The sequence below is a fragment of the Rhagoletis pomonella genome, unplaced genomic scaffold (genome assembly GCF_013731165.1).
Source record: "Rhagoletis pomonella isolate Grant_MI unplaced genomic scaffold, Rhpom_1.0 Rhpom_scaffold_00012, whole genome shotgun sequence".
Classification (NCBI taxonomy): domain Eukaryota; kingdom Metazoa; phylum Arthropoda; class Insecta; order Diptera; family Tephritidae; genus Rhagoletis; species Rhagoletis pomonella.
In genome coordinates this window covers 24,248,717-24,262,743 of record NW_023458566.1, presented here as the reverse complement: position 1 = coordinate 24,262,743, position 14,027 = coordinate 24,248,717, and the positions used below count along the sequence as shown (strand labels likewise).

The window sequence follows — 14,027 nt, the reverse complement described above, 5'->3', positions numbered from 1 at the left end:
TATTTTGTAGCAAAATGACTAGAACGAGTCATAAGAAAAACCGTCCGTTTGATTTTAAATTAATATCGCTTGTGGAACCCCATCCGGTGCTTTATCAGCGGCACTGGAGTGGTCTTTCGACTTTCGACTGTATGAAGGAGAAAACTCGTATATGGAATGAGATTGCCAAAGATATGGAAGCCAGTGGTAAATGCATTAATCTATACATACATAAGCGAAACCTTTCTTATTTTTTTTGTAGCCGACTTTTGCATCAGTCGTTGGAACAATTTAAAAAATCATTTTTTTCGTGAACTGCGCCACTGTCACCAGCTATGCCCTAAGGAAGGCATTATTCGGGGGTCAACGTGGCCTTATTTGGAGAGAATGCATTTTCTCCAAAGAACGGCACCATTTAATAAGCCTAGTAAATGTGAACAGACCTATCGGTCTGTGGAACACTTGGAATCAGCGGAAGAAGAAATGTCCGAGACCCAATCAAATGATAACTTGCAGCCTAATGAGAGTTACATAGAGTTTGAAGAATTATCAAATGATATTTTAGATAACGAGAAAAGTGTCGTATTACCAGATCCCGACCAAATGATTAAAGAGCGTTTGGAGAATTTCAACCAAATGGCAGAGTTGTTGAAGAACATTCCCAGCGAGACCAAAATTCAAGCAGAACGTCGTATAATGGCTTATTTATGTAAATGTCAATTAAGAGCCTTAGTAAATAAGGGAATTGACGACTTGTCAATTTGAAAACGAAATCATGGTTGCATATTTCCTCTTGTGCGAAATTAACTGCTTATACATATGAGAAAGTGTTGTCCAAAAAGGTACACATGTCAAAACGAAACGATTTTGAATTATCTCGAAAAACTGCTTGAGCGAATGGACACGAGTCCTTTTGTTTCAGCAATGAACTGAAATTTGATGAATGTAGATAGATGGAAACAATATCCAACCGAAATCTAATTTTTGTTTACTTCTGCACATCACCTCCTCATATGTATGTTGTAGCAAAGCTAGAGTTGCATTGTCTTGTATATGTGTATATGTATATTTCATAGACCTGACAAAAAATAAACTTTAATCTCACGGTTACTTAAACAGTTATCTTTTCTAAATCTGCCCATGCTATTTTGGGTTTTTGTAGAAAATCTTCGCGTTGCAGTTGATCTAATAAAACTGTTTGCTCCCGTACGTACTTCACCAGACGTTCAATTTTTATAATGTCGTCACAATTCATAGCGAAGAAGCGGCGCCATAGCGCCCCAGCTAATACGCGGTCATCTGACATAATGCCTTCGTCATATGCAATTAGTGCCGCCTGAAACTGTTCCGAAAGAATTTCGATTTGTTCTCGGGTTTTAGATGGATTATGAGTCTACAAATAAAAATTTTCAATATATACTTTAACTATATTTTTTGAGGATTATTTTTACTCCTAGCTTTTTGGCTCGTGCATTCACGTCGCCCCACATAACTTCTACAATGCAGTTACGAAGAAAACGCCCATCTTCACCAGATTCAGATCCCTCAGCCATAGCTCGAACAAGTAACATCCACACATGCAATTCAGTCACGAGGAACCAGGAGTTAAATGTGTTGGGCATATCGAAAGCTTTAAAGAAGTTCAGGTAGTTGATTTTATCAGCCACGCTTTCGTACAACAAATGACTGGACACTCTCAAGCGCTAAAATGGCATTAGTTTAGTTATTACTAGATAAAAACATAATTTAATCTCGGAACTAACGGTTTTTGTGTTGGGCGAAAAGCCTACTCGTTTAAGAACTCGTTTTAATATGTTGTCATCTGAACTTTCGGGCTGATTGTTGACCACATCTGTTCGGGTTGTGGTGCTATATTCCTGGGCATTCTGTGTGCTCAGCCGACATGGTCGCACAGAAGCAGTAGTTGTAATCACCAAATTATTGCTCTTCCTCAAAATCTATTAAAATGTTTAACATATGTACATATGTATGTGAATACGCATGTTTTGCTAGAAGGCAGTTTACAGTTTACATAAGCTTTAATGTACAATGTACAATTTCACAACTCCGCCACAACACGATAATTTTTTGTAATTTACCTCGATGAAACTATTTTTGCTTCGATAAATTCGCGTCAAATGTCGAAGGTGCAGCATTTTCTAATTTCGACTTATTGAGATTATTAAAAAAAAAAAATGTAAACACAATTGCGAGCAATGTGAATTTAGCAAAGTACGTTCAGTGCAAGGCGAATTCGCCTTGAGGGAAACCAAGGCGCATCAATTCCATGTGATAGCGATTGAAGCTGTGCTTCTTCTTATAAGCACGCTGGTGTCAAATTATCGTCTGTTTTGCTTTGTTTACGTATCCGTGTGCACTTACACATATACGTAAATATATACCCTGCAAACAAATGCTCCCGAAACCTTTACGGAAATTTGTTACGATTCTTTTAGGAATCTTCAAAGAAAAACATATGAAGCGGTTGACATGAACTAGTAAAGAAATTTCTGTACGATTACTTAAAGAAATATCTTTAAAAAAAAGTAATTGTTCGAAGTTGTTGTTGTTTTAGATTGAAAATGAGCATGATTCAATTATTAAAGGTTTTGTAAGTAGCTTTTTTCTTGGGGAGATCATACCACTGTCAGAATATTAACCATTCGCCGGGTTTCACGAAAAAAAAATTTGAATGAGTAAAAATATCAAAATAAAAAAAAAATATCAAAATATTCGCCATAAAAAGGCGTTTGCATTGTTCTACTTTGCATTCTACTTTCAACTAATCGCTTTCAACAAAGTTGGTCGCCAGCCAACATTCGCCTCGTGCGTACACCTTTTAAGTGTGCAATTACATCGCGCCATTGACTAAACCGAGCTGTCGTGTGACCATTGGGCCTATGGATGCGGTTTGGCAATGTTATATTGCGTCAAAGTCTCATTCGGAGACACCAGGATTGTGGAGGACAATACCTAAATACCTTCGTTGGCTCATTTACCAAAACCATTGCACGCTTTGCTTTACAGCGAGTTGGCGGAATCAAGAGGTCTCCGCGAATATCGACAAATACATTTCGGCATTTAAGGGAATTTCGTCTCTTTAGCCTACATTGAATTTCTGTAGTCCAACGATTCTCACCCATTTTGATTTGTTGGCGCCTTTCATTATTGAATCATAGAAAATGTGAATGTGTGTGTGTTTGTGTGTAAAATTTTAAAATTAAATTGCTTGCAAACGTCAAGAATTTGAAAAATTCCTCTCAGCGGTTCTACCTTCCTATTTTTTTTTATCATGGTATGCAGGGTATACATATACATACGAATATGAAAAGATAAAGATGTTGATGACACAAGTTCATACCAACGGTAAATGTTGTTTTTGTATGATTGCAACAACCTGTAGTTATTGAATCATGGAGGGAAACTATTAAAAATGTTAATATTCGGGATTACAAAGCCCTTTAAAATAAATTCCGACGTCAGAGTAAAAATAAAAACGCCAATTTAAATAAAAATGTAGGTTTCAATCCCATTTATTTATTATTTATTTTATGGTAGCTTGTCAAACAATATAGAAGCAATTTTTTTCGATTTAAGTTGTTGGAAAGTAATGAATATCCAAATCCCGGAACTAATCCCGGCTCGCGCCATGACATCCCGAAAATCCCGGGGTTGTAAAAAGCGAAAAAATTAACATCCCTAGAAACTATGGAATGGAGAAAAACGCGTTGTCAAAATCAGCTGATTCTCAAGGAAGCGCGAATTTAAGTGATGTGAATCGTGATGCATTGTACATTACTAATATTTGTATACATATAAGTATTTTCTAGTAGAAAAATGCCTATTGTAATAAAAACGTAAGTAACTTAGCAGAGTAAAATTTTTGAATAGCTACATATAAACTCATGCTGTACTACCAATCTAAAGGGATTGTTTAATTTAGACAATTGGTCTTATGCATAAAATCTAAGCAAAGTTTTCTTTAAAATTTCAGAACTCGATTTGTTCAAATAAATTTAAGCGGTATGAAATTTCAAGAAAACGCAGTCTCAATTTTTATGCATACGGGCTTATATTCATACATACGTATGTATGTTCAATTGTAAGATAAAAAATATTGTCAACCGAGTAGATATATTGATAAAACAAATTAGACTATGTATATTGTTACCTTAATATAGAAAGGCCCTACCTCACATCGTCGCTGAAATGAAAAAAAACGTAACCAACTAAAATCGTTTATTCCCTAAAACGATGTGGGGACTTATAATTCGATGAAATGCATCATAATCAATCAAAAAGTAAATTTTGGATTTTTAGTTACGTTAGTTAAATATGGTTTTAGTACAATTCAAATTTACTAAAATACCAAATAGTAATTGCTGAAGTCTAGAAAAAGAAGTCTGATGAGGAGATGTGGTGATCTCCGAAATAGTGCTATAACTTCTACCGCTTAGACTTTGTTGCTTTTTCAATTTTTCCTAATAAACAATCGTGGTACAAAGCTCAATAAAAATATTAAAAATAAAATGTTAACAAGCCACAATAACATTGACAAATACGTAATTGTTTTATCCGTTCTTTAAAAAATTGTTAATTCAATGATTACTGTAGTATCCCCACAAAGTCTGCCATATTATGGAGTAGGATATTAAACAAGTATGTATATTTACATATACTTCATAGCAGATATAACCATGTACATAAGGATCAACACATGCATACATACATACGTCTATTAACTTTTAGATAACATTATCAATATAAATACATTATCCTCGCCCACTAGATCATTTTTTACTCAATATAAATACTAGTATTTTAAATGTCCTACAGACCCTCACCAACTGGCCTCGAAGAATATGCAATCGTAGAGCTTCAGGGTGATCTCGAAATACGATCCGGCGAGAATATACACGATCTCTTCATAGGCGATTTATATTACAATAAATACGGCCAGCCAGTAAGATTTCCTAGCCCTATAATTTTAATCCCATGCCTACCAATTTTCTTTGCATCATTTTAGATACTTATAATTGGTCATCATATACTACAAGGACGTGAGCAAAAGTTAGAAAAACCATTTGCAGTTCTCGAGAAAACAAAAAGCAATGAAGGACGGATGTTATTAGGCGAAACGAGTATAACATGTGATCCCGACGCTACTTTAAATAGGACGGTCGATCGCACTGTTCTAGATAACACAGTTGCTTTGGAAAATAAATCGCGCCAAAGCACTGAGTACAGAGTACGCGCTCTATGCACCAAGAAGCTCACCTTCAAATCACGACCAAAGCCAATCATTGCGAATATTGCAGCCACAGTATAAGGTTAAGAACTGAACTAAATTGTTGGACATGTACATATTTAATGACATTTCAAAACATGATTTTAAACATAAAGAAATATGTACATACATTTAAAAAAGGATTATTAATTACACAATTTCCATTTCTCGTTCTATGCCCACGAATTTTAGCTGTTCTGTAGGGCCATATCTGTAGTCGAAAAACAATTCTTCTCCCGGTTGAATTGCACGCTTAGCAAATATCCCAATTCTATGGTCACCAGTAACCATCATTACTTTAGCGTAACAATTTGGATTGATGGAATGATTAGCGAAACGTATTTTATTGCCCTTACGAGTAGCATCCACCACAAAATCGTTGTTTAGGTTGAATAAGAATGAGCACATGTACTTATCATAGACTTTGCCTCGGCGATCGGCTTCATCCTGTGAAATAATTTCGCCACAATACTCCGAGATAAACTCGTTTTTCTGGGCACCTTCTTTGAGAAATATGCCCCAACCGGCTATATCGGACGGTGCCATTAGTAAATGTTTATCTGGAATAATCAGATATTAGCAACAAACTATAAGGAATAAGTTCAATTTGTTTACGTAATCCACGCTGCACGCAAACATTCTTGCAAGTGATTTTCGTCAGCTTAAACTGGTCGGCGCCGCAGGCCTGACACAAATCTGGATCGCATTCTCGCACCGCCAAATAACATGGGCATTGCTTTGTGTTACATTGGGCCTTACAACGACAACCAGGAAAACGATTTTGACAATCACTGCTGCAGTTGCAGAACTTCTCGCAAAAGTTCTGTGTCTGAATGCAAGAACAATTCATGTCACATGGTCCGGCATGATCACATGGTGTATAATTGTAAACATGGTTTGATGTAGAATCCTTTTTCAACTGTATTTTGCGGCAATGGAGCGACCATAGGCGCTGCTTCTTCTTCTTCTTCCTTGGTGGAGTATAGTCTTGACGCAACTCCTCAATGCAAAATTCTGCCTCCTCCTTTTGAGCAAACTCATACACCTTTAATTAATAATAAATGATAAGGGGAGAAGCACGCCTAAGTATAAGTACATACTTGTTGACACGTTTTTGTTAGCATTGTTTGGGCAATAGCGCAATAATTTTTCAAAAATACTTTGTGCAATGTGCGAAATAGAGACTGGTCAGCTCCCGTCCAGTCACATTTTGTGTTAGTTGTATTCATCATTCCAGCTAAAATAAGAATTTTTACTTCAAGCAATTAAATTTACATAAAGCAAGTAAAGTCATACCCATTATAGAGTTTATTTCGGCGGAGGCAGCACTGTTCACAGCAATGCTATTTTCTTTGCCATTATCTGCATTGAAATCCTTGTTGCTAAATTGACTGTTGCTGTCATTGCTGTCTTCAGAGCTAGCTTCATTGCATGAATCAATAGGGGGCGTTTTACTATCAGCAGCTAATTTTTCTTTCATGCCGTCCTACCAAAAATAGCTCAACTATCAGACTGTATAAAATATTAACGGAAGTTTTTTACCAGCAACATATAGCAGGCATTACTACAGGGATCCGTGAACGATTTCAACTCAGGAAAACGACGTTTTTGTAAATTAGGCCCAGCATGGCCAACCTGAAGACCTATTCCAAACCAATAGTTTGTTAATTCAATAAAAAAATAAGGAATAATTCATATCAATGGCGAGCACATGTTAGCTTCTCCGTTTTTAATGTACTAACATTGAAGGTTAGACATCAGAAAATGCGGTGATGCGATGAGTGGATGCGTTATGTGGTTAAATGTTAAATGATGTTGGCGAGACTGATGTTTAAGTTAAGGTACAATAATAAAATGGTTCATATATCACTTCTAAACTTACATGGTATTTTTGACGTCAATATAAACATACATACTTATATACTTATTTGTACTCTTATTTATATATAGGTATGTACACATATTTTCATGAGGGTTAAAGGAATTAAATAGACATTTAATTATACTAGCCAAACCCAGCTAGTGCTGTTGATTTGCCAAGTTTAAATGTCCCGAGATATTACAATACATTTTATAAATACATATATACATATAGTGTTGATGCTGCAGCTTTCAGGTAGACAAACTCTAATCTATTATCAAAGCAAATAACATTGGCGCTTTGTAACGATTTTTTTTTGTTTTTAACTTGAAAAGGATTTGAAAGAAGTACATGAATTGAGGTTTTTGAGCCTGTAAACTACTGCAGTGGTGATGATGTTGGTAAGTTATGTGAAAAATGGTTGACGATTCCGTTAATTTAAAATGAGTCTTATAAATATATATGCTTTCTTAACTACAACTCACCGTTCGTTTGGTGACCTAAGTTGCAGTTCATTTGCAGTTTCAATATGAAGTATCATAAGCATTTTTAAGGGGTTCATTTGGGTAATAATAGGCAAACGTTTTTTGCACGAAAAAGAAAAAGGAAAAGAGATTCTTTAAACTACAATTATTTTGTTCTGTTGCTGTATACACATTATTCTTAGTGTGGCTAATAACAATTAGAATTAACATTAATTTCTTTATATTCACAATAAATGCGCCCTTCAAATAACAACTTAAAGAAAAATACTTACGATGTAAAAAACAGTCGTATTTAAAACACCGCCGGCAAAACAGTGTGTGAAATGAATGCATGGTTCGTTCTCGAGACACACTTTCGGCTTTTTCCCCATCAATATTAGGAGTGCATTCTTGTGGCCTTTCAGGATCCTGGTGCTCTGTGAGCTCAATGTATCTAATAATACAAAATAAAACCACAATCATGTTGTTACATTCGTAAGATTTAACATAGCTTCGATTTACAAAATTCTTTTCAGGTATTTGTGAACAAAGTAGAAATAATTTTGCAATAAACCGATGTAAGCCATAAAGCTGACGGCTCTTCCCAGAAGATAATTTAGGTAGGCCTTCTTAATTAAAGCCATTCTAAGAGGCCTAAGATGCCTTCGAGAAGGGCTTATCCATTTACATTTTACGCGAATACGTAAATTTATATTATTTAGCATTACAAATTAATTTCAATAAGCATTTTAAGTTGCAATAACACATATTTGATATAAACCTTATGCAAATACTTCAAAGATGGATGATTTTTATAAATTAAAGCAGCTCTAAAATAACTCCTAAAAGCCCTTCTGGCAAGCCTTCCATGGGTAGCGAAAGAAGCCCTCCATACAAAAAAGAAAATAATGTAGAGTGGAAGGCCTTTCGGAAGGGCTTTTAACTCCTTAAATTATCTACTGGGTTTAGCAGTTTCCATTAAAAATCTTCATTATTCATCTATATATATTGAAAACCTATTTGCAAACCACACCGATTTCAAATCGTATGGTTTTCAGAACAGGCGCAATAAATAAGTGTACTTTCGAAAAAGATAAACATACTTTTCTTTTAACTCCTGTGGAGTTCCTTTGTCTGGGAAGTTAGAGCTTATTGCTTGAAAAATTATAGGAGCAGGAAACGGAAGTTTTTCCTTTGTCTCCTCATCCTCCTTCTTTAAGATATTCGTTTCTTCTTCCGATTTTGTACTCTTCAAATTGGTAGTTGAGTCTTTAACTTTTTCTTTCTCCTTATCGTCCTTAATTCCCGTTTCACTTTTTACAGTTTCTGACCTGATCTGCCCACCTACAGCGCCACTAGAAGATGTTTCTTCCTCTTTTGTATAATTACGCATCAAAGCGTGCACTAATTCAACAAAAATTGCATCATCCATAAAAGAAGGGTCCTTGTCTCCATGGACTTTTCCATCGTAGTTCTTTATTAGTTCCTCAATGAATTTCCCATCCTTATCTAGTACTTCATCCCCCATATACGGAATATTATGCAACACCGTTTCATCCTCGACCATAAAGTTTTGTTGTGTAGGTGCCCAAGTATACATTGTTGGGATTGGCGTAACCGCATTTATTACACAAATTGGGACTCGTTGGGGACCGCTACCGTTATAGCCAGAAACCTCGGCTCGTTTTATGCAGTCTAAATGAGGAGGATCATAAGGCTGAGCGTGCCATACTTTTGGCTCGCAATATAGATCTTGTACATTGTAGTTATGCTCCTCCCTAGAAAACATTCAAGAAATTATTTACAGAAAAACAAGGTTTTAGAACTAACCAGTTTTTTATCCAAGCTTCTTTGATTTCGTCAGCTCGTTTATAGCGTTTCTGTTGTCTAATTTTCATGTACTCCGTTTTAACACGGCGTTTCCATTCTAATGGAACTTTATTTGCACACATTTTCCATAAAATGCGAAAGCTACATGAAATCCCTTCACCTGGACAGAGAAAAATATATTGGTGAATAAGTGGCGGTAAAAGCATTCAACATCTGCTGATTAGCAATGTCAGAAAAACATCGATGGATCGAAAATATCGATGTTTAGCTTCGATGATCGAAAATTTTCCACTCGATGTATCGATATTTTTTGAAAATTGGCCCCCTAGTACATTGAACCAAGAATGAGGCTGCTTCAGCAAACGTTTTAGTAAACTTCATGGGGAGATTACGATAACCGGGGCAACGAATTTTGACCTTGCCTTTGGAAAACTGGGCGTCTCCGCTTTTCAAATATACCCACTTTTAGGGGTCGGGTCGGGGCCTTCTAGTTTTCAAGATATTTAGTCTTGAAAGTTATTTTTTATTTTTTTTTTTTAATACTAATATCTTATAAAATACATAACCGATTAAAAAACGCAATATTTCAAAATAAAGATAGATAGATAGAAAGAGAGAAATTGAATTTATGTTTCACAAATTTGATTTTAAGAATATAAAGATTGAAAATACATTCACTATTCCTTAAAAGCACCAAGTAAATGCAGGCAACATGTAAACACAAAACAGCTGATATGCACTTTGACGCTTTATCCATTTTTACCCGGAGCAAACATCTGAGCAGTTGCCGACAGGAAGAAGAAGAAGACACTTACGATGCAATACGTTCCAATTTTCGCTGTCTATTACCCATTTTGTTGCGTAGGGGAATGATTTCTGTGCTATTTTGTGCACTCGCTGGATCCTGCGTTGCGTACGGGAAAGAACCTATTGTGAAGTTTCGCTAACCGGCCGTCTTCACGTGCTGGAAAATCTCGCTTGTTTTCAACTGTCATTTTTGTTGTTTAACAGCTATGTTCTCATTTCGCAGAATTCTTCAGAGTAGCAACATCGTTTACTTTGGAGGCAAATTCAAATTTAGAGGCAGCCATTTTTTATTTGAAAACAGATTTTCTTATTTTCTCAAACTTTTAAGAGCCTGCAAGGCTTGAACCTTCTTGTTTGGCGACATTTTCAAATGCCCAGTCAACAAAACTCTATCTCGCTTGCGAGAGAGAAAAGCAGAACCAGAGATAAATCGATACCATCAAGGTATTACTCAAATCAGTACTTGTACTTGTATCAAACAAGGTATCGATACCTACTCAGTATCGGAAAGGTATCGAGTACTTGTACATAGAATTATTGATTTCAAAACCATTAGAATACATATTTACAAGATAAATAGAGAAATTTTTTTCATATAAAATAAGTTTAAGGAAAGAACTATTTTTTTTGTTATATTTCCCAAAAACATCAACTTTTCCAAGAGCTTTCCTGGAAAGCGGTTTCGAGATTTGGATAAAGTTGTACCTGTTTTTGAGAAAAGCCGGGAACAGATGACCCAACAACCGTTATATACACACAGGTTTCCTTATATAGCTGCCAAAATGTAGTGCGCATATCTTCCCATTCCTCTAATGGTTTGCTTTTCAAAGAAGATGCTGAATCATAATAAGTTTTGCGCTTCCGATACAAGTACTTTTTTTTTCGATACCTACTTGGATCGCAGTAAAAAGTATAGAGTACAAAAATTCTTGGTAAATCGAAAAAAGTATCGAGTATGTACTTGGATTTACTTGTATCGATTTATCCCTACGCAGAACGCAAGCCAGATTTCCAAGCATGTGAAGACGGCCGGTAAAACTGACATCGATAGTTTTCAAAAACTATCAATAGTGGCGACAGTTTTCAGATCGATACTATCGATATAGCTATATAATATCGATAGTATCCGAGCTCTAGAACGGTCAAAGGGGGACGAGTGCAAGAATCATATTTACTGAAAGAATTGTGAATTTGCAGCCACTAAATTCTATCTACACAAAAAATAAAATGAAATCTTCTTAGTAAGATATTAGGTTACTTTCTGTAATCACTGAAACAACTTTATACAATTGGTACCGGAAGTAGAGGATTAAAGCCTCAGTCAACTATAAAATTGCCATTATGGAGCCATCGGCCTGTGAAGGTATTTATGGTACAAGTGTATTTTCATTTGCATATATAATTATAGTATATGAATGATTATAATGTTATATTGGGCATTTAGCTTACTCTGATGTGCGCATATGTACATACATATATATGTATCTTATTTTTAACTTTCAGATTTAAAAGCCTTTGAGCGAAGACTAACGGAAGTAGTATCTTCTTATGGACCATCTACAATGCGATGGCGAAGTAAGTAATTTGCTGCGATATGCTTACATGTGCACATACATATGTATGAATGACAAAATGTTGATGCAAATCTTACTATTTTTCCTAATTTTTGCAGTAGTTCTTGCCACCATTTCCATATGCACAGCAATTGGTGCCTTTTATTGGCTCCGGGATCCGCGAACATCTATAGTGCCTTTAATGGAGTCTCTGCTCTTGCATCCCATATTCACCTTTGCTACATTGGCGCTCGGTAAATTTTTAAAATCAAAGCTTTTAATTTGTTTATGTAACCATACTTGCATGTCATTGCAGCCATTCTCTTTATTATGGGCATTCACAAATTGGTGTTTGCACCAAAAATTATAACAACACGAATGCGCACCGTACTTAGTGATTTTAATATGAGTTGCGACGATACAGGAAAGCTTATTTTGAAACCTCGACCCAACAATATTTTGGACGGTTGTGGACGTTAACCAAAGCACAAAATGATGCGAGACGAGCATACGGGCGCCGGTTCAGCTCAGACTACATTTAATATCGCCACAACGCTGTGCATTGATTTCATAAAGTGGCCGTTTTCAAAATATGTATGTGCATATATAAAGGGCATGGATGCTTACAATCTACTCGATGGGGGGAAAAAAACGTATCTAATTAGTAACTGAATCCGTATGCTGTAGCCTAGTTAATTTTAGATTTAAAAAAGTACCATTACCTGCTAATTATAAGCAATATTCACTGATGTACTACCATCTATTTTGATATTTTTAAGAATCAACATCTTCTGCCTATACGATGTGCAGCTTATGTATGTATGAATGTATTGAAGTAAGCAATTTACAAGTATATCCAAAATTACGCTAAATAAGCAGAATTGTGTCTGAAAAATCTAATCGTAGAGAGCTCGCTTAGCTACATATCGTCGTTTAAAGTAAAAATTATTTTCTAGAGAGTAAAGACACTCATATTTCAAAATTGTTCTCTTTTTTATAAATCAATCGCATTTCTGGCTAGTATATTTAAGGACGAATGGATTAGGATTGAGCCAAGAGCTTGTGTGAGCATATCCAATTTCTGGCGATACGCGGTTTTTTACTTTAAACGACGATATGTATACATATATACATGCGTAATACGTATTACGTATGTTTTGTATTCCAACTGCTATATTCTATGTATGTACATATGTATATAAAAGTATGTTACGACCCAACTGTAGAAATAGTTATCCAAAACATCGATTCTTGCGAGAAGGGAGTTGTATTTTGTAAATACTTATGAATAAATTCAAGGAATGCCAAAACCCCAATTGCAGCTACGTTCAAAGACTTTTATTTACACAGAAGAAAAATTATTATTAATACATACGTATTTCTGTATAATGCAATTCTGTGTTTATAACAAAAAATGTATGCCGTATTGAAGCTTAATATTAATAAATTCTATAAAATCGGATCACTGGTATTTGAGAGCAGCATTTCCTTAAATACCTGAAAGTCTTGCATCACGCCATACCTTAATGAATAAATTTGTGACCTTTTTTTCTTGAGGCTAAAAGTCTAAAGCGGCAATTTGTACCCTCTTATCAAATGACTATAACTGTTATTGTAGGGTATTAACGTTGATCATAGAGCTTTTACCTTATGGTCGCCTTTATAAAAGGTGCATTCCAAAACGTCAAAATACAAAGCATCAGTCTCTTTTACTTCTAAACTTCAGTAGAATGTAGCATGATACAAATATTTTTTTATAAATATTTCTATCATGGATTGTAGTACAGTAAAAAGAGAAGTTATAAGGCAGAACCATGATTCAATAATAGAAAGGTTTTGTAATAAAACAGTCTCTCGCTCCCACATACAAAATCGGCTCCTTTACTTGAGCACAATGTTGCTCACTCTACAGTTTCTAGTTATGAGTAGTAAACCAAAAATTCTTCTACTAAATATTCGTTGGCATCACCATCGTTTGCGCAATTTTCTGTAACAAGTCTAGAATATCGACCGTTTGGCTATAAATAACCATAACCGCCGATTTATAGAACTGTTTACGCTGATTTCAACGATACCAAATTTATTTAGCGCAGTTAAAAAATAAGATGTGAGAGGTTTATTTGCTTTGTTTGTTTATATTTTTTATTATCACTAAATTCTTCAGCCTTGAAATCCAACGGAGAATCACTCTTGCCAACAAGTGCTACTTTGGGCTGAGTAGGCAATTGAGAAGTAAAGTCCTCTCT

General features: G+C 35.4%; 5 protein-coding genes across 7 annotated transcripts; 3 read left to right on the top strand and 2 right to left on the bottom strand.

Annotated features, from left to right (window-relative positions):
* Positions 1–1,095, top strand: LOC118748178 (the record flags this gene model as incomplete). Its single annotated transcript, XM_036482542.1, is given in 2 exon segments — positions 1–186; positions 242–1,095. Coding segments are annotated over 2 exon segments (675 nt in total). The 3' UTR covers positions 745–1,095.
* LOC118748177 (ubiquinol-cytochrome-c reductase complex assembly factor 1) lies at positions 1,016–2,262 on the bottom strand. The gene is made up of 4 exons (XM_036482541.1): positions 2,079–2,262; positions 1,743–1,937; positions 1,431–1,682; positions 1,016–1,372 (listed from the first exon to the last, which is right to left on the bottom strand). The coding sequence occupies exons 1-4, from the start codon at positions 2,133–2,135 to the stop codon at positions 1,091–1,093; spliced, it is 786 nt and encodes a 261-aa protein (XP_036338434.1). The 5' UTR covers positions 2,136–2,262; the 3' UTR covers positions 1,016–1,090.
* Positions 2,263–3,593: 1,331 nt separating this feature from the next.
* Positions 3,594–5,395, top strand: LOC118748181 (chromosome transmission fidelity protein 8 homolog). Its single transcript, XM_036482545.1, has 3 exons — positions 3,594–3,836; positions 4,816–4,942; positions 5,006–5,395. Exons 1-3 carry the CDS (start codon positions 3,817–3,819, stop codon positions 5,306–5,308), a joined length of 450 nt encoding a protein of 149 aa, XP_036338438.1. The 5' UTR covers positions 3,594–3,816; the 3' UTR covers positions 5,309–5,395.
* A 21-nt stretch (positions 5,396–5,416) lies between these two features.
* Positions 5,417–9,642, bottom strand: LOC118748173 (histone-lysine N-methyltransferase E(z)). Of its 2 annotated transcripts, XM_036482533.1 has the most exons (9): positions 9,422–9,642; positions 8,695–9,369; positions 7,885–8,045; positions 7,613–7,627; positions 6,809–6,909; positions 6,563–6,752; positions 6,367–6,503; positions 5,882–6,311; positions 5,417–5,826 (listed from the first exon to the last, which is right to left on the bottom strand). In XM_036482533.1, exons 1-9 carry the CDS (start codon positions 9,625–9,627, stop codon positions 5,417–5,419), a joined length of 2,325 nt encoding a protein of 774 aa, XP_036338426.1. In that variant the 5' UTR covers positions 9,628–9,642. The 2 variants fall into 2 exon arrangements, with proteins under 2 accessions (XP_036338426.1, XP_036338427.1); XM_036482534.1 differs by lacking the exon at positions 7,613–7,627.
* Positions 9,643–11,298: 1,656 nt separating this feature from the next.
* Positions 11,299–12,422, top strand: LOC118748182 (nuclear envelope phosphatase-regulatory subunit 1 homolog). Of its 2 annotated transcripts, none has more exons than XM_036482547.1 (4): positions 11,299–11,591; positions 11,732–11,803; positions 11,904–12,035; positions 12,098–12,422. In XM_036482547.1, exons 1-4 carry the CDS (start codon positions 11,570–11,572, stop codon positions 12,259–12,261), a joined length of 390 nt encoding a protein of 129 aa, XP_036338440.1. In that variant the 5' UTR covers positions 11,299–11,569; the 3' UTR covers positions 12,262–12,422. The 2 variants fall into 2 exon arrangements, with proteins under 2 accessions (XP_036338440.1, XP_036338439.1); XM_036482546.1 differs by having other exon boundaries at positions 11,308–11,591; positions 11,901–12,035.
* The last annotated feature ends 1,605 nt before the right edge of the window (positions 12,423–14,027 follow it).

Coding starts and splice junctions, on each gene's coding strand:
- LOC118748177 (XM_036482541.1), bottom strand. CDS start 2,135: ATGCTGCACCTTCGACATTTGACGCGAATTTATCGAAGCAAAAATAGT. Junction 1,938..2,078: donor GCAAAAATAGTTTCATCGAG/GTAAATTACAAA, acceptor ACATTTTAATAG/ATTTTGAGGAAGAGCAATAA. Junction 1,373..1,430: donor CACGAGCCAAAAAGCTAGGA/GTAAAAATAATC, acceptor TTTTATTTGTAG/ACTCATAATCCATCTAAAAC.
- LOC118748181 (XM_036482545.1), top strand. CDS start 3,817: ATGCCTATTGTAATAAAAAC. Junction 3,837..4,815: donor ATGCCTATTGTAATAAAAAC/GTAAGTAACTTA, acceptor AATGTCCTACAG/ACCCTCACCAACTGGCCTCG. Junction 4,943..5,005: donor ACAATAAATACGGCCAGCCA/GTAAGATTTCCT, acceptor GCATCATTTTAG/ATACTTATAATTGGTCATCA.
- LOC118748173 (XM_036482533.1), bottom strand. CDS start 9,627: ATGCTTTTACCGCCACTTATTCACCAATATATTTTTCTCTGTCCAGGT. Junction 6,312..6,366: donor TAACAAAAACGTGTCAACAA/GTATGTACTTAT, acceptor TATTAATTAAAG/GTGTATGAGTTTGCTCAAAA. Junction 5,827..5,881: donor TTGCGTGCAGCGTGGATTAC/GTAAACAAATTG, acceptor TGATTATTCCAG/ATAAACATTTACTAATGGCA.
- LOC118748182 (XM_036482546.1), top strand. CDS start 11,570: ATGGAGCCATCGGCCTGTGAAG. Junction 11,592..11,731: donor GGAGCCATCGGCCTGTGAAG/GTATTTATGGTA, acceptor TTTAACTTTCAG/ATTTAAAAGCCTTTGAGCGA. Junction 11,804..11,900: donor ATCTACAATGCGATGGCGAA/GTAAGTAATTTG, acceptor TAATTTTTGCAG/TAGTTCTTGCCACCATTTCC.